Source organism: Rhinatrema bivittatum, chromosome 3 (assembly GCF_901001135.1).
Source record: "Rhinatrema bivittatum chromosome 3, aRhiBiv1.1, whole genome shotgun sequence".
In the NCBI taxonomy this organism is placed as follows: domain Eukaryota; kingdom Metazoa; phylum Chordata; class Amphibia; order Gymnophiona; family Rhinatrematidae; genus Rhinatrema; species Rhinatrema bivittatum.
In genome coordinates this window covers 232,431,343-232,450,459 of record NC_042617.1, presented here as the reverse complement: position 1 = coordinate 232,450,459, position 19,117 = coordinate 232,431,343, and the positions used below count along the sequence as shown (strand labels likewise).

The following is a 19,117-nucleotide window of genomic DNA, read 5'->3' as shown; positions in this document are numbered from 1 at the left end:
GGCTGGCGGAGGTCCAGAAGAACGGAGACGGTCCAGGAATCAAGGCGGGCAGCAACAGTGCAACGCGATAAACCAGGCCAGAAGTCAGGGCAGGCAGAAGACAAGCAGGAGCCAGAGAACACGCCAAAGGCCAGGACGGGCAGAAGAAGGAAGAATCAGGCTACCAAGCCAAAGTCGGAACCGAGGAGACAACCAAAGGCAGGAACAGGAGAAGGAGCAGAACCACGGGAGCAGGAACACAGGAACTCAGTAACAGGCATTGGAACAAGCAGGAACATGGGAACGGAAGCAGGAACAAGCTGGAACACAGGAACGGAGACTGGAATGCAGGAATGGGCAACTAGCTACTCTCACGAGCTGACCTGTTGCCAAGGCAGAGAAGGGATGCAGGAAGTGGGCTTAAATAGCCTCAGCCGATGATGACAGCATTGGGGGCCAGGCTGAGGTTTCCCGCCATGGCCCCTTTAAATTCCCGGCTAGGCCACATGCGCGACCCTAAGGGGGAGGAGCCCAGGATGCAGTTGGCGTCGTCTCCCTTGTGGGGAGAACACCATAGCAGAGGCCCGGAGCGCCCTACCCGGAGGTGCCACGGAGGAAGGCAGAAGCAGGTGTTTGCTGGTCGAGATAGTGGTACCCGGCTGCGGCAGTCCATGGCTGGGATTCCCAACATTTGCACCTTCATCCATAGTGAATATTATCCTCACCAGGGAGTGTGGGATAACTAGAGTGTCTCTCCAGCCTAAACTGGTTAAGATGGGAAAAACTCGCCAAGCACAAATAATATGAAAACTGGGTTCCAAAAACTTAAAACTGTAATCCAAACTCTTAAAAATCCAAGTTTCTTGAGTTCTTTTCTCAAAAGCCCTATCAATTGAAAAGCAGGTTGTTAATACAAACAAAAAATGCACTTTGAAATATCTGTATGCCAATGCCAGAAGTCTAAGAAGTAAGATGGGTGAATTAGAATGTTTAGTAGTGAATGATGAGATAGAATTAATTGGCATTTCAGAGGCCTGGTGGAAGGAGGATAACCAATGGGACAGTGCTATATCAGTGTACAAATTATATCGCAATGATAGGGAGGATCAACTTGGTGGGGGGTCTGGCACTTTATGTCTGGGAGGGTATAGAGTCCAACAGGATAAAGATCATACAAGAGACTAAATGCTCAGTAGAATCTATATGAGTAGAAATCCCATGTGTGTTGGGTAATAGTATAGTGATAGGAGTATACTACTGACCACCTGGCCAAAATGGTCAGATGAAATGCTAAGAGAAATCAGGGAAGCTAACCAATTTGGCAGTGCAGTAATAACGGGAAATTTCAATTACTCCAATATTGACTGGGTAAATGTAACATCAGGACATGCTAGAGACATAAAGTTCCTGGATGGAATAAATGACTGCTTCAAGGAGCAATTGATTCAGGAACCAACAAGAGAGGGAGGTTTTTAGATTTAATTATTAGTGGAACGCAGGATTTGGTGAGAGAGGTAACTGTAGTGGGGCCACATGGCAATAGTGATCATAACATGATGAAATTTGAACTAATGACTGGAAGGGGGACAATATGTAAATCTACAGCACTAACACTACATTTTTAAAAGGGAAACTTTGATAAAAGTTTGTAGCTGAAAGGTGCAGCTACAAAAGTTAAAAGTGTACAACAGGCATGGACATTGTTTAAAAATACAATCTTAGAAGTGCAGTCCAGACGTATTCCACACATTAAGAAAGGTGGAAGGAAGGCAAAACAATTTCTGGCATGGTTAAAAGGTGAGGTTAAAGAGGCTATTTTAGCCAAAAAAAACATCCTTCAAAAATTGGAAGAAGGATCAGTCTGAAGAAAATAGGAAAAAGCATAAGCATTGTCAAGTTAAGTGTAAAAATTTGATAAAGCAGACTAAGAGAATTTGGAATAAAGTTGGCTTTAGAGGCAAAAACTCATAATAAAAAGTTTTTAAAATATATCCGAAGCAAGAAACCTATGAGGGTTGGACCATTAGATGTCTGAGGGGTTAAAGGGACTCTTAGGGAAGATAAGGCCATTGCAGAAAGACTAAATGAATTCTTTGCCTCTGTGTTTACTAATGAGGATGTTCGGGAGATATCGGTTCCGGAGACGGTTTTCAAGCTTGATGAGTCAGATGAACTGAACCAAATCACTGTGAACCTGGAAGATGTACTAGGCCAGATTGACAAACTAAAGAGTAGCAAATCACCTGGTCCAGATGGTATGCATCCCAGGGTTCTGAAGGAACTGAAAAATGAAATTTCAGATCTATTAGTTAAAATTTGTAAACTATCATTAAAATAATCCATTGTACCTGAAGACTGGAGGGTGGCCAATGTAACCCCACTATTTTAAAGGGCTCCAGGGGCGATCCTGGAAACAATAGACCAGTGAGCCTGACTTCAATGTTGGGAAAAATAGTGGAAACTATTCTAAAGATCAAAATCACAGAGCATATAGAAAAGCATGGTTTAATGGAACACAGTCAACATGGATTTACCCAAGGGAAGTCTTGCCTAACAAATCTGCTTCTTTTTTTTTTGAAGGGGTTAATAAACATGTGGTTAAAGGTGAACCAGTAGATGTAATGTATTTGGATTTTCAGAAAGTGTTTGACAGAGTCCCTCATGAGATGCTTCTAAGAAAACTAAAAAGTCATGGGATAGGTGGCGATGTCCTTTCGTGGATTACAAACTGGTTAAAAAACAGGAAACAGAGTAGGATTAAATGGTCAATTTTGTCAGTGGAAAAGGGTAAATAGTGGAGTGCCTCAGGGATCTGTACTTGGACTGATGCTTTTCAATATATTTATAAATGATCTGTAGAGGAATATGATGAGTGAAGTAATCAAATTTGCAGATGATACAAAATTATTCAGAGTAGTTAAATCACAAGTGGATTGTGATAAATTGCAGGAGGACCTTGTGAGACTGGAAGATTGGGCATCCAAAAGGCAGATGAAAATTAATATGGAGAAGTGCACGGTGTTACATATATGGAAAAATAACCCTTGCTGTAGTTACATGATGTTAGGTTTCATATTAGGAGTTACCACCCAGGAAAAAGATCAAGGTATCATAGTGGATATAATACATTGAAATTGTCGGTTCAGTGTGTTGTGGCAGTCAAAAAAGTAAACAGAATGTTAGGAATTATTAGGAAAGGAATGGTGAATAAAACGGAAAATGTCATACTATCTCTGTATCGCACCATGGTGAGACCGCAACTTGTGTACTATGTACAATTCTGGTCGCCGCATCTCAAAAAAGATATAGTTGCCCTGAAGAAGGTACAGAGAAGGGCAACCAATATGATAAAGGGGATGGAGCAGCTCCCCTATGAGGAAAAGCTAAAGAGGTTAGGGTTGTTTAGCTTGGAGAAGAGATGTCTGAGTGGGGGATATGATAGAGGTCTTTAAAATCATGAGAGATCTAGAATGAGTAGATTTGAATCGGTTATTTACTCTTTTGGATAATAGAAGGACTAGGGGGAACTCCATGAAGTTAGCAGGTAGCATATTTAAAACTAATTGAAGACATTTTTTTTCACTCGACACACAATTAAGCTCTGGAATTTGTTGCAGAGGATGTGGTTAGTGCAGTTAGTATAACTGGGTTTAAAAAAGGTTTGGATAAATTCTTGGAGGTGAAGTCCATTAATTGCTATTAATCATGTCGACATAGGGATTAGCCACTGCTATTACTGGCATCAGTAGCATGGAATCTACTTAGTGTTTGGGTAATTGCCAGGTTTGACCTCTGTTGGATACAGGATGCTGGGCTTGATGGACCCTTGGTCTGACTCAGTATGGCAATTTCTTATGTTCTTTTATGTTCCCAATCACTAGTCAAAAAACCCCTATATTAAATGACATCTTGCTTGATCACAAACCAGATATCTGTGCTATCAGTGAAACTTGGTTCAAGCCCACTGATATAGTCCTCATAAACCAGCTACCCACACACCTTTATGACATCATACCAAGGCACAAAAAAAGAGGAGGAGGACTCCTATTAGCAGCAAAGAAAAACCTTAAACTTGTATCTCAACCCATTAAAACTGAACCCAGACTTGAAATTGGCCTCTTCAAATCTTCACTCCTCCAAGTATGTCTTGTCTACTCCCCCGGTCTTCTTGAAAACAACGCCTCCCCTCTCGTCGAATTTATTACTGATAACATTGATCTTGGCACTCCTGCCATTATCCTTGGCGACTTTAACCTACACGTAGACTCCGTTCCTCCATACCCTAATTGTGAAGCCTTCCTATCATTCCTGAACGCCATGGGCTATAAACAAATCATTAATAGCCCTACACACAAAGCTTTCCACACCCTTGACTTAATCTTTATTAATTCTCTCATCCAACCATCTGAACCCCCCTCATTCACCATTGTCCCATGGTCCGACCACTCATTTATAAAATCTAACCTATCACTAAATAAAAACCCCTCCTCTGCCACCAACCAGAACTCCATCATACATTTTAGAAAAACCTGCAATAAAGATGACCTAATTGAATCCTTCACTAATGCCCTAAACGAGTTAGACAGTTCTAACCCTGAACTTGCACTCTCCACTTGGACTAACATCACAACAAACATAGCCAACAAAATCTGTCCACTCACAACCAAAGAAATAAACCCCACCCACAATAACAAAAAAGCCTGGTACTTCCCTGAACTCAAGAAAATTAAGCACCACCTAAGAAACATCGAAAAGAATTGGCAGAAAGATCCCACTCCAGCCTTATTGGCTACCTACAAAACTACCCTTCACTACTACAGAACTTCCATCCAGAAAACCAAACGCGACTTCTATGCCCTAAAAATACATAACTTCCAATACAACGCCAAAGCCCTTTTCGCCTTCCGATCTTCCTAAATGTTCTCCCCCCCCCCCCGATATCTGACTCTGACCTGAAAACCAAATGCAATGACCTTGTCCACTACTTTAACGACAAAATCACTAATCTTTTAATGAAACTCCCCCCACCGAACACCAGTCCTAGCAATACCCCAAAGAACCCCGATACTGTTATTGACTACTTTGATACCATCTCAGCTTCAGAAACAGAATCCCTCATAAAGAAAAGAAAACCAGCATCTCACCCAGCTGATCCAATGCCACCCACTTCCCTCAAGTCTATCTCCAACATTCTAGCCAGTCCCCTATCTGAAATCATCAATTCATCCCTCACACATGGTAATGTCCCTGCCTCCTTGAATCAAGCCATAATTAAATCCATCTTAAAGAAACCCAACCTGGATCCCTCTGAACCTGCCAACTTTACACCCATTTCCAATCTCCCCTTCTTAGCAAAACTCCTTGAGAAAGTAGTCAACACCCAACTTACTGACTACCTAGAAAAACACAACATTCTATTCCCTTCACAATTCGGATTCCGCAAATTGTTTAGCACTGAAACCTTGCTTATCTCCCTCACTGACACACTCCTCAAAGGTCTAGACCAGGGGTCGGGAACCCATGGCTCGCGAGCCAGATATGGCTCTTTTGATGGCTGCATCTGGCTCGCAGACAAATCTAAATCAGTGTGTCGCCACACTTTCCAGTCCCCCGCTGACCCAGCTGCTCCCCGGTCCTCCTCCGCCCGGGCTTAAAATGCTGTCAGCCCGGGTGGAACGCTGCAGAATAGCTGGAGTCGGCGGCACCGGCATGCTCTCTTCTTCCCGCCCCCCCCCCCCCCCGCGGCCCGGAAGAGGAAGGGGCAGAATAGCTGGAGTCGGCTGCACCGGCATGCTCTCTTCTTCCCGCCCCCTCCCCCCCCACGGCCTGGAAGAGGAAGTGGTGAGCATCGGGTGCGTGCGCGGGAAGAAGAGACCACGCTAGTGTGGTCAGCGTCGGTCCAACGAAAAGAAGACTGTGCAGCGCGGCTCGGAGGAAAATAAAGAAGAGCTTCAACCGCGGCCGATGGGACTCCTCCTCCGCAAGGGCTGAAAATGAAGGAGGTTAGCGTTGGGAGGAGGCTGCTGCTGCCGCGAGTTCCCGGGGTGGGGGTGGGGGAGAGAGAGAGTGAATGAGCGAGCAAGCGTGTGTGTTTGAGATCCTGTGTGTGTGAGTGAGAGATTGCATGTATGTGAATGATTGAGAGCCTGTATATGTGAAAGAGAGCATGTCTGTGATTGAGAGCCTGCCTGTGAGAGAGAGAGCATGAATATAAGTTTACGATTGGGAACCTGTATGTGTAAGTTTGTGATTGAAAACCTGTTTGTGTGAAAGAGTATGTGTGTATGATTGAGATCCTTTGTGTGTGAGAGAGATCCTTTGTGTGTGAGAGAGATCATGTGTATGATTAAGAGCCTGTGTGTATAAGTAAGAGAGAGCATGTGTGTCTGTGTGTGATTGAGAGCTGGTTTAGGTGATGGAGCATGTGAGTATGTGATTGAGAGCCTGTGTGTAAATGAGAGAAAGAGAGGACATGTTTGTAAGCATGTGATGAGAGTCTGTGTGTTAGAGAAAAAGACAGCATGTATTTATGTGATTGAAAGCCTGTGTGTGTGTGTAAGCGTGAAAAGATAGACAGCATGTGTGTAAATGTGTAATTAAGAGCCTATATAAGTGAGAGAAAAAGCATGTGTATATGTGAGTGACTGAGAGCATGTGTGTATAGGTGTGAAATTGAGAGCCAGTGTGAGAGAGAGCGCTGGTATGTGACTGAGAGAGGAGAAAGTTCCAAGCAAACCACCCCTCCTCCTGCTAATTCAGAACAATCTCAGGACACCTGGATATCAAATGTTCCCAGGTATGCAGGGCAAAAAAATTTTTGTATCCTTATTATTTTTCATTACTGGGTCTTTGTGTCTGCTATTTTGAAATATTTTGTTGGTATCTGGAAATTTTTTATATGAGTTTTTAATTATTGGATATTCCACTCATCAGCTATTTCGAAATATGTTCTTTTTGTTAGTACAGTTTATTACTGCTGATGATTTTATATTTCTTGATTTGTTTTATAAGGATGGGTGATGTTTCTTTTTTCCTTTGTTACACTGCATACAGAGACTCTGGCTTGTTGCAGTTTCCAATTCAGTTTTTTCTGCATGCTTCTAGTTATGCGTTTTGGTCTCTTTATTCTATGTTAGGTGAGGGTCAGCACGTGATTCAGGTGAGGTTTTCTGCTGGGCGTGTAGTTTCTGTGTAGGACTCTATAGCAGCCTGACTTGGTCCGTTTTCCTAATAGGAGATGTATTGGTGTCTTAAGGCCTGGTGTAATATTTTCAGAGACTTACTGTACTTTAAAAGTATGATCTTACATAAAATGCACACATTTACTTGTATTTAGTTTTAAACATATTGTATGGCTCTCATGGAATTACATTTTAAAATATGTGGCGTTCATGGCTCTCTCAGCCAAAAAGGTTCCTGACCCCTGGTCTAGACAATCGGCATTCATACATCCTAGCCATCAGCCACCAAATTCTATTAAACAGACTAACAGAAATTGGCATAACCGGCACTGCCCTGCTATGGTTTAAATCGTACCTTGATAATAGACAATATAAAGTCAAAATAGGAAACAATGAATCAATTCCCATCAAGTCCACCCATGGCGTACCCCAAGGCTCGTCACTATCCTCTACCCTCTTCAACATCTTCTTCAAATCTTGGTCCTGGTCCCAAGACTCCATAAAAGTCCAAAAAGATCAATGGTTTTGAGATCCTAAGGAGGTCTCCAGCTTCTCTCCTCCAGCTCTACGTCTCCAACTACTTCTTGCTTGAGATTCTGGGAGAATCTCTATCTCCAACCCTCTGCAGTTTTCTCTTCTTCCTTTTCTTCAGTCGCCTTCCCTCTGGCTCCTACAGCTACCCATACGCACTAAAGAACTGAGCATGCTCCAAAGGATTATATATCCCTAGAAGCCTTTCCCCCAGAAAGGTGGGGTTTTATCAGGGGAAGGATTAAAAAATGCAAAACCCACTCCCAGAGCCGAAAGATGGAAAATTACTGGGGATTATATTAGTGACGGGATAAGCCCCCATCACAATTTAAAATAAAAAAATAAATTGCATATGTTGGCTAGAAACTGTTGCTCAGAATTCTCTCATACTTTTATCAAATATAGATGGAGTCAGGGGAATATGATCAAGCAAGACTTAGCAAGAGCAATGCAGGAAAAGCCACTGTAGGGGTTATGGATTCCACAGTTCTTATGAATGAAGGCAGGAACCATTACTTGTCTTTGAGATTCCACAGTCCCTGTTGTCCTGAGAAGCAGAAGTTGGGTCGGGGAATCAGGCTGAGACCTCCCATGCGGCTATTTATTGTGCATATACTCTTACTAAAATAAACATTGTTTATCTATTTATTATGGCAGCAGTCTTTTTTTTAAATCTTAAACTGCCCTGTTGCAGGGGTGGCCAACTCCAGTCTTCAAGAGCCTCAAACAGGTCTGGGTATCCACAGTCAACATGCATGAGAATAATATGCATGAATTGCTTCCATTCCATGCAAATATATCTCATACTTGTTCATTGTGGATATTCTGAAAACCAGATCTGTTTGTTGCTATTGAGAACTGGAGTTGGCTACCCCTGCACTGTTGCTTTAAGCCCACTTGTTTGTACTGTAAACATTCTTTATATGTATCAGAGTGACACTGGAATAAGGTGTTTCATAAGCATTCACACAGTAGCACCCTCATTTACTTAGACCTATAGTGGTGGAATTGCCTTCAGAAGGAATTTTCAAACCTTTAAACCAGGAGTGACCAACCTTTGACAGACCAAGAAATCAGAATGCCAAAGAGCCACATGTTGTTTTGGTATATTATTTAATCCTTGAAAGATCACCACTACTATTACTACCACAATAACAAGAACAACAAATACTACTACTACTAGAGGCATTATCTTCATATTCATGGCTTTTTTTCCTGCTGTGTTTCAGGGGAAGGAAGGGATGGTGTTGATACTATGGAGTGAGAAGGGAAGTTGTGATGCCAAGAAGATTGGGGGAGAGAGGGAAAGACTAGTGGTGAGGGAAGGGAAGGTGGTACAGTGACAGAGTGGGGTGATGGTGATGATATCAAGGAGCGGGAAAGGAAGGGATGGTGGTGGTGCTCGGGAGGCAGGCAGGAAGAGAAGGTGAAGATGTGCTGTGACAAAACAAGTGAACCCAGTACCCCTTATCTTTCTGTTTTGCTTTCTCCCCCCTCTATCTCTCCCCTTGCCCCCCCACTCCCCTATCTTGCTCTCTCCCCTATTTTGCTTTCTTCCATCCCCTTTACTGCCACCCTCTGCACAGCATTCCCCTTGATCTCATAGCAGCAGGAAATAATGGAGGACCTTGGCCTGCTGACATATGGTGCAGTGGGTGGAGGAGCACTTTCAGGAGTGCCAGGGACTTTCTGGTGCAGCAGGTAGTGTGCTGCATGAAGCTCTTGAGTTGCAGTTCACACATGTGATGATTCTCCCCCTTCTAAATAGCCAGAGGTGGATGGAAATTATAGTACTGGCTATTCAGAAGGGGGAGAATAGCCAAGAGGAGACAGCAGGATATTGATGGAGGACTGGTGCAAGACTGCCATGTGTTCAAGAGCCACTAGTTGGCCACCCCTGCTTTAAATTTGTGTAGTTATTTCATATGAATTATGTAAAACATTGTTTAGTTTAAGGGTCACTATCTGATGGAAAGGCATGTATTGCCATTGAGCATTAACATAGGGACTCGAGACATTCGTTCCGGCAGCTGTCATTCTTCTCTCCCCCCCTTGTAATAATACTACGTAACAACTGTATGGTGATAACAAAATGCCGCAGTTTATTGAACCTAACCCGAGCCACAATCTTAACATAAATCCAAATAACATCCCCTCCTCCACCTCCTCTGCCGCATCCCAATCTTCGCTTACCACCGCGGCCCGGTGGTAAGCTAGCGTTTTGCCCCCCCCTCCCCCTACTTACCCCGCCACGTCACCAGCGAGGGTAAGCTTGCGGCCTGAGCATCGGCCCCCCCCCCTTGCTCTTTAGGCCTTCCCGTGTAGCGGCCCCAAGCTACATGGGCATTCCTCCCCCCCCCCCTCCGAACGGTCCATTACAGTTTCAAAATATACAATACAACATATGGCTCGGGTTTTCCGCCACCAACAAAGACCAAATTTCAGTCTTTGTGCCCCCACTGCGGCCCCCTTTAACTCATCTGCTGTCGAATCCCATCTTCCAAGGCATTATTAAACAGATCTATTCCAACTTCGGAAAGGTGCACCCCGTCCCCCAGAAAGTAACCCCCCAACAGTTCCCAAGACCACTGATGCCTAATCCAAAAACCACCTTCCCGCACCAACCATTTCCCAATTTGTTGGTTCAATTTTTTCACACCATTACGCCAGATCGGCTCCGCCTGGTGCTTGATTCGAATGATCACGTCCGACCACCCCAATTTAGTGCGTGGCAAGCGATTCATAAGGGTAGCCAGATCCTTACGCATTATTTTAATTAACTCTCTACATGTCAGCCTGCCAATATCATTACCGCCTAAATGAATGATGATCCATTTAGGGACTCCCCATCGGTCAATATTGCCTTGCAAAATGTCATATAATTCACCCCATTTCATCCCCCCTTTCCCGATCCATGGCACGCTGATGTCTTTGCGATTCAGATTCAAATTCTCGCCGTAAGGCCTCTTCTTAGCCCGCCGGTAGGCTCGCTGGATAAAGGAATGACCCACGATCCAGGCACATTCCTTGCTCGACACCTCCCATTCCCGATCTGCAATACAAACAGTTCCGTTACCAGCTGCAATAGATGGACACCTCCCTAACTGTGCCGGATACGTTATTTCCGCACGTAAGCCCTGAAAACCTCCGACTTCCATCTCCCCAACGCCTGTATCCTCTCTGCTGGCCAACCCATTTCCGCCGCCGTCATAGCCGCACCGATGCGAAACGAATGCGACGTATACTGGTTCACTTCCCACCCTAAGAGCGCCACCACTCTACGCAACACCGTCGCAAATTGATACCTGGTGAGGGGGGAACCATCCGCATGCACCAAGAAATGACCCCCTACCTCCGGCCTGACTAATATGTATGCCAGCGCCAAACGCACCGGACACACTAGTTCGCACTCGGCCCGGATTAAGGAAATCCAAGCGCCTTTGCCTCTCTGATCCGTTTTCGACTTCCGAATCCGGATCGTCACACGCTCCGCATACACGCGCACATATCCTACCAGTAACCCCTCCTGCCCCTTATCAACCTTGGACATCGCAACTAGCTCCCCTACGCGAAGAGCTCCAAAGAACGCCCAGGAAAATGCTAAACGAAACAACGATAACTCATGCTCTGAACTACACACCACCCGCAACCCGTTGGCTAACCCAATCAAATCCCTATACCGAATCGGTCTCCTTTTGTCCTCCCTACTGCCCCCTCCCCTACCCCACCCGTCTAAAAGTTTTTTAACTAAAAAACTGCGCAAAGGGTTCCCGCGACCCTCCAGTTTGCAAAAGAAAGCAAACCCCGCCAATTGGCTCCTGACGGATGCCAGAGAGAAACCCGCGCCTTTCGCCCAAAGTATGAACTGTACCACCTCGGTATCCCGTACCCGTCCCCCCGCCCACCCCAAAGATAACAGAAAACGATTCACAGCTGTGTTCCCGGCTACATAAGCTCTCCACGTCGCCGGAGCCAAGGATCGCCGGATCAACTCCCATTGTTCGTCGTGCCCAGGTTCCACAAGTGCTCTGGGACCCGCTCTCCCTGCCATGTTGCCTGAGGTGCCGCCGCCCGGAAGATGTCCCACTTAAAACGAGAGAGAGCATCTGCTATGATGTTCATAGACCCTGGGACATGCCGCGCTCTCAAATTAACGTTCCACTTCAGGCACAACATGACCATAACCCGCAATAGAGCAGATACCCTGGGACACTTAGCTGACTGTTTGTTCACTACCTGCACCACCCCTAAATTATCACACCACCACACTACTTGCTTATTTGCTAGGTCCGCCCCCCAAATAGTCAGCGCCACAATGATAGGAAAAAGTTCTAAGAAGGTTATATTCTTCACAACACCCCCCTCTATCCATGGCGCTGGCCATGGCTCAGCGCACCACTTGCCTCGAAAGTAGAGGCCGAAACCCGACGCCCCTGCTGCGTCCGTATACAATTCCAGGTCCACGTTGGACACTTCCGGCTCCAGCATCATACGGATCCCATGGAACGAGTGCAAGAAGTCCTCCCATACTGCTAATTCCTCCTTAACCGGTCGCGATACTCTAATGAAGTGATGCCCCGCCCGAATCCCCGCCGTTCTCGCTGACAGGCGACGAATGAACGCCCGCCCCATGGGGATTACCCGACACGCAAAATTCAAGGAACCGATCAACGATTGTAACTGCCTCAGGGTAACCTTCACCGCTCCCTGAACCATGTGGACCATACCCCTCAGCTGGTTGACTATGTCCACCGGCAATCGACAAACCATTTCCACTGAGTCTAATTCTATGCCCAGGAAAGTCAACTTGGTAACCGGCCCCTCCGTTTTTTCCCGTGCAATGGGCACACCAAAACGCTCAGCCGTCCGCATAAAACCCCATAACTGCCGCTGACATGCGTCAGAATCACCCGGTCCGACAAATAAAAAATCATCCAGGTAATGCAACGAATCCTTGCAAGCATTATGGACCATCGTGGCCCAGTGAATAAACGTACTGAACGCCTCAAAAAAGGCGTACGACACCGCACACCCCATCGGCAGACAACGATCAATAAAGTAACCACCCTCGAAATAGAAACCTAACAATGGGAAACAAGAAGGGTGTATAGGGAGCAGTCGAAAGGCGGACTCAATGTCCGCCTTGGCTAGCAGCGCCCCCGGCCCCGCTTTGCGCACCAATGCCACCGCCTCGTCGAAGGATGCATACTTCACCATGCACGCTTCCTTTGGAATAAAATCGTTAACTGACCCCCCGACTGGATGCGACAAATTCAGGATCAATCTAAATTTACCCGCTACCTTTTTCGGGATAACTGCCAACGGAGATAAGTGCATCTGCTCGTACGGCTTGCCCGGAAACGGCCCCGCTATCCTGCCCAATTCAATTTCCTCGAGCAGTTTGGCCCTGGCCACATGCGCCAGTCGGGACACCGACCTGGAATTCCTAGCCCTTCCCCCCTGCCCCGGACCCCCATAGGGGATTCGAAAACCCTCCCTAAAACCATCCCGCAATAGAACAGCTGCCACCCTATCAGGGTAATCCTGTAGACTCTCAACCAATTCGTCCACAATGATAGGGGAGTCCGCCTTGCACGTTAAATCGTAACTATTTGGCCCCCTTTACCAACCCCTGCTCCTGCCCCTTGAGGGCACTTAATGGCTGAGTGGGCCCCCCCGCAAGTCGCGCAGGCATGCCGAAATTTGCACTCAGGAAACAAACATGTGAGTTTGTTAAATCGCCAACAGATGTCCGCTGCCCCCCCCCCCCCCCCCACGCTCTTTGAGCCTGGCTCTCCTGCCCGTGCCCCTCCAGCCCGAAAGGAATGCCCCTTGCCGCCTCCCGCTGGCACCGTGCCCACCGCAACACTTGTCCCTCCCCCCATCATACTCTTCTTTGCCGCCCCTAGCCCTTTGTTGGTCATCTGTGTCAACCAGAGATGTATGTCCTGGGAACCCCACGACATAAATTTATTCCCCGCCATCTTATCCCGGAATTTCTCGTCATAGTTGAGCCATGCCCAACCTTCATAATCCTGGAACGCACCCAAAATGCTGTCCACGTAGGACAGCAAAGCTCCATACTGGGAAGGATCAAAGTGGCTAACTACGCTTGCCAACCGTAAGAAACCCCGTATCCAATTTACTATGTTCTTGGCGATTCGCGGCCCCGATCCGCTCTTCCTAAGGCGCTTCTTCGCTTTTTTGGATAACTTCTTCCCACCCCTTCTACCCTCCAACAGCTTAAATATATTTACAAATTTTCTCTTCCTAATCCGCTTAACCAAGCGCGTAGGGACCTCTTCCCACAATTCGGAAAGGGACGCCGAAGCTGGGCAGCTCGCCTCGCATTTGGGACCCTCACCTAACACCGCCCTCCTGCTAGGCCCCGCCTCGCTAGAGCACGACGTTGAGGTCGAGGAGCTCGAACTGGACTCCCCGCGGGACCTCCGTCTCCTACCCCCCCCCGTTCCCTGCCCGCTCGCAGCCGCCCTGCCTTACCCGCATCCGTGTCCACACCGATAGCGCCTACATCCTTCAGTCTCGTGGCCTCCGTGCACGCTGCATCCGGCAACTCGCCTTCTCCTTCCCTCCTCCGCCGTTCCGCCAGCCACCAGACCCTCCTGCTCCCTCCATGCTTCTCGGCTGGACAGGCCTGGGAGCTCCTCCTCTTTGTCCGCTGCAAAAAAAACCCTCGCACCGCCAACCCCCCCTCTGGCCTCCGCGCTCGGCGCCACCAACGCGCCTGTACCCGCGCTCGTGCCCAAGCGCAGCCTCCTCTGCCCTCCCGCGCACTGCACACCACTGGGTGGGCCCGACGCGCCCGGGAAAAATTGCTCGCCCTGGAAAGCCCCGGAACCCGCCTGCCACCCGCCTATCCCCGGGCTACCCCGAACGCCGCCGTCACTAGGCCCCTGGAGGAAACTATACCCCGACCTGGCCATATGCCCCAGGATATCGGCAATTAAGGCCGCTGTATCCACTGGGCTTCGCTCCGGGGGGGGGGGGCCTCGCGAGTAGCTGTGGGGGAAGGGAGGGGGCTCCACCGGGAGGAATGGGGCGACTGCGCGCCGCACGGGGCGCACCCCTACCCTTGGGGAAGGCTGCCGGAGAGCCCCCACTGGGGCCCCAGCGGGCCGCGCTCCTACGCCGGCCAGCTGAACCGGGGCGGGCGGGGCTAGACTCGCTGGCCGCAAAGGAGGCCTCGCCGAGTATTCGTGCTGACTGCCCTGTGGCGGGACGCCGCTTGGGGCGCGCCCCCGCAGGGAGGGGGGGTACCCGCACTCGTGGGGGCAGCGGCGCCCTGCGAGGCTGCATCCCCGTGGGTGGCCCGAGCGCAGCGCTCGGTGGCAGCAGCAAGGCCGGGCAGCGGGGGCGGCCTAGCTGCCTCGAAATCCTGACACGTGGCCGGATCCGGGCCGGGCCGCATGCTACGTGCCATCACCAGCCCGAAATGGGAACCCGGGCTGCAGGGGGGGCGGACTGTCCGGCTCCGGGCCACTTTCCCCGGAGTCCGCTGCATGCGGGACCGGCATGAGGGGTGGGGATTTTGGAGGCGGAATTGGGGGGTGGAGCGCGCCCGACCGGGCGCCTTGGCAGGGAAAACTCACATTTAGTGAAAGGTCCCGCGCCGCCGTGACGGTCGCCCGGCCCTCTCCGGCCTCCCTCGCCGAGGGCCGCGAGGAGGATCTCCCTCGCGGCTTTGCCCTGTGCTGCCCCGTCGAACGCCGCATTTCTCGCAGCGCCGTGCACAGCCAAAAAGAAAAAGGGGAAACGCAAACGGCACAAAACGAACCGCGCGCCGGGAAAGCTGGGACTCAGACACGCAGCAAGCAAAGAACCCTCTGCTTGCTCCGCTGCCTGTTTCCCAACTGACTTTCTCCCTACACCTCCCCCCTTTCTAACTTGTCAATGCACCAATGGCAGGACAGCATTTGACTTTCGCTGCCTCCCATTGGTATAACCTCTCTCCCTTCTCTCCCCCCCCTTCCCGCTCCGCCCCCTGCCGGCCGCCGTCCTACACTCGAGCCCACGTTACCATCGACGACCCCGGACAAGCCCGGATCGTCTCCTTATATCTGTAACTATGTAATCCTGGGACGTGGGGCAGTGAAGCTGAGAAAATTGTGCCAATAAGCACAAATGTTCTGAATAGTCTAGAAGTAAAAAGAAAAATTGCTGCCAAGAACTGGTTGTAGGGTTCCATGCCACCATAATAAAGTATCTTGTACCTCTCTGCTACTGGGAGTCCATGAGAGATGACAGTTACAGCCTTTTGGGAAAGGAGGTGCTTGGTTAACTGTTCAGCCTCCCTTTAGAAAGTACCACACACAGAGCCAAATGGACTAGCAGGGGAGAAAGGAAGACTGCATATGCCCTTTTTTAATGCCAGTTTCAGGCTTGGATTTAGGAAGAGGCAACATAGGCAACTGCCTAGGGTGCCAAATTTTGTAGATGCCAAATACTTAAGCTGAAGAAGAACCTGATCCTGCTTGCTTTACAGTTCTGTGTCAGCTCTGCTTCCAAAGGAAATTGCCTTGGCATTTTGGACACCACTGCTGTCAGAGGGGGGCCCTATGCCTCTTCTCCAAGCATACTTGTGGATGCCAAATTCTTAAATTTGGCCCTGGTGAATTGCCAGGAATCTGACTATTGCCAGTCTATAGGTATTCATCTCAGTAAAGCTGTTTGTCACCAAAGGGTCTCAGTATACATGGAGAGGGAGGGTTGGGTTTACTTAGCCATGAAAGAGATTGGGTTTGACTTGAAAAAATATCAATAAGGACGCTAACAAGAATAATCTTTTCTTTCTGCAGATAATATCAGGAGAATGAAAGAAATGGGAAAGTCATATCTATTCTCTCATCTCAACATGTTGGCACCCATTGACAAGAGACTTCCTTCAAATTACTCAGCAGCTCAGCACCGATTACCTCGTTCTGCACAAGCTGAAGTTGATAAATCTGATATGAGGAATGTGTTGCCACAGCCAGATGGTGACAGATATTCAGAAACCACATTTCTCCAACCAATCATGTTCAACCCTACTGTAGGCAGCATTACTCTTTCTGAACATAAGGATGTCAAATTTAATTGCTCCATTGAAGTGCCCAATTTAAATCAAGATTTATATATTTCCTGGTGGAAAGATGAGATGGAATTGCTCAGCACTGATAGGATAGCCATTCATTATTCCCAGGTTAATGACAATGAAGGAACAATGTTGTTATCTTCCTGCAGGTAATTTCACTTTTATTACATTTGGTGGACAGGATAGGTAAACTTGGGAGAGGAGTAGTTTTATATAAGTAAATAAATACATATGTTAATGTAACCTCCTTAATTTACAAGTCTGGTACGGATAGGCACATAAACGTATTTGTAACTCTTCAGGGCAGGAACCCAGGCTAGCTGTACTACTTTCTTCCTTCCCAGGGTGTAGGTTCAATAGACTTGGGGATGAAATGAGTCCTTTGGTGATGCAACAGTTAGTTTTACTGTGTGTACTGGGGTGCCAAATAAATGATTGGAGTCACTGTGTGAGTGTCCAAAATAATTCTTTACCAAAGATAATATATGAGAAATGCTACAACTCTTTGATCCACAATGAAATAGTTTGTTACAATGTTTTCCAAAATCTGTGCAGGAATATCTCAGGCTGGCCAAGGGAATTCCTACCATCCAGGGCTTTGAAAAATAGGTTCCCCAGGTGGGCAGGGTGTCCTTTGAGTCCTGGTGCATGGGTCAGGGAATAATCGCAATGTAGGCCTTGATAGCTCACATCTTGGCTTTTTTGCAAAGAGGTTTGGTTAAAAACTTGGCTTTTAACTCTTTTAAGGTTCAGGTTGCGGCCTTGGGCTGTTTACAGGGCAAGGTGCAAGGAGTATCGTTGGCAGCTCACCCGGATGTGGTTCGTGTCCTCCGAGGGGCAAAGCATCTGTGTCCTCCTGTGCGGAAAATATGTTCCTCTTGGAACCTCAGTTTGGTTCTTCGAGGGTTTTGTGTAACTCCTTTTGAACCTTTAAAAAGGGCAATGGTAAAGGATCTCACTTTGAAGGTGGTGTTTCTGGTAGCCATTAGTTCCGCCCGAAGGATTTCAGAACTTCAAGAGTTATCATGCAGAGAGCTTTTCTGAAAATTTCGGATACTGGGATATTTTTGAGGATGGTGCCCTCTTTTCTCCCGAAGTTTGTGTCTGTTTTCCATTTGAATCAGGCCATGGAACTTCCAGCCTTTCCAGATTTGGATGCATCGACTCCGCATGCTAGAGAATTATGATGTTTGGATGTGAAGAGGGCTTTGTTGCGTTATCTCAAGGTCACCAATAGTTTCAGAGTGACAGACCATCTCTTTTTGCTATGGGGTAGACCTAGGAAAGGGCAGAAAGCTTCAGAGTCCATGATAGCAAGATGGTTGAAAGGCAATAAGCTCGGCATATATCTGTAAGGGGCGACTGGTCCTGGAGGGATTGAGGGCACATTCGGTTCAATCTCAGGCGACTTCGTGGGCCGAATGTTAGCTGGTGTCACCCCAAGAAATTTGTCAGGCAGCTACCTGGAAGTCGTTGCCCACTTTTGCAAGACATTATCGTTTGGATGCCCAAGCCCCAGAGACTACGGGCTTTGGTGAAAGTGTTCTTTGAGCAGGACTCTCACAGTCCCACCCTACTTAGGGAAGCTTGGGTACATCCCAGAAGTCTGGACTGATCCGGGTATGAACAGGAAAGGAAAATTGATTCTTACCTGCTAATTTTCGTTCCTGGCATAGCACGGATCAGTCCAACCTGCAGACTGAAAAATTAGGTTTTAGCTTAAAAAAAAAGGGTTTTGCCTTCCTTCCAACAGATGGAGACAGAGAAAGTTTTGCTGAGACTGCCACATTACCTAGTGTACCACCTGGAGTCCTTCAGTATTGACCTGTACCAAAGCCAAGATACCAACAAACATAATTACCAACTACATAATCACTCCCCCGAATGAGCAGTAGGAAGTGGAATCTTATAATGGAAAAACCTTTCCAACTTTAATAACAGGAGAAAAAACAAAACCTGTACAATTCTTCAACCTATTTATAATAATAGATCGAGTGGACTCTCCTATTCTCCCCACAACAAATGGGCGGGAATCTGGACTGATCTGTGTTATTCCAGGAACGAAAATTAGCAGGTAAGAACCAATTTTCCTTTCCTGTTCATACCCAGATCAGTCCATACTCTTGGGATGTACCCAAGAACTCCCCTTTGTGCACCACTGCAATGTCCGAGCGCAGGGTCTCCATCCAAAAACGTGGAACTTTGAGAGCCACGTTTTCGTTCTTTAAGTCCAAAATTGTGCAGAAGGTCCCCTCTGATGCAGACATCACTTTTTCAGCCACCTTTGGAAGTCTCAAAAGCTCAATCGTGTCCTCTAGCATAATCCCCTTCCAAC

General features: G+C 47.6%; 1 protein-coding gene across 1 annotated transcript in view; it reads left to right on the top strand.

Moving 5' to 3' along the window:
- Window positions 1-19,117, top strand: part of MERTK (MER proto-oncogene, tyrosine kinase) — a 609,785-nt gene that overhangs the window by 26,594 nt on the left and 564,074 nt on the right. The window contains exon 2 of the mRNA XM_029594310.1: window positions 16,508-16,931. Within this exon, the coding sequence (XP_029450170.1) occupies window positions 16,508-16,931 (424 nt within the window). The remainder of the gene's footprint in view (window positions 1-16,507; window positions 16,932-19,117) is intronic.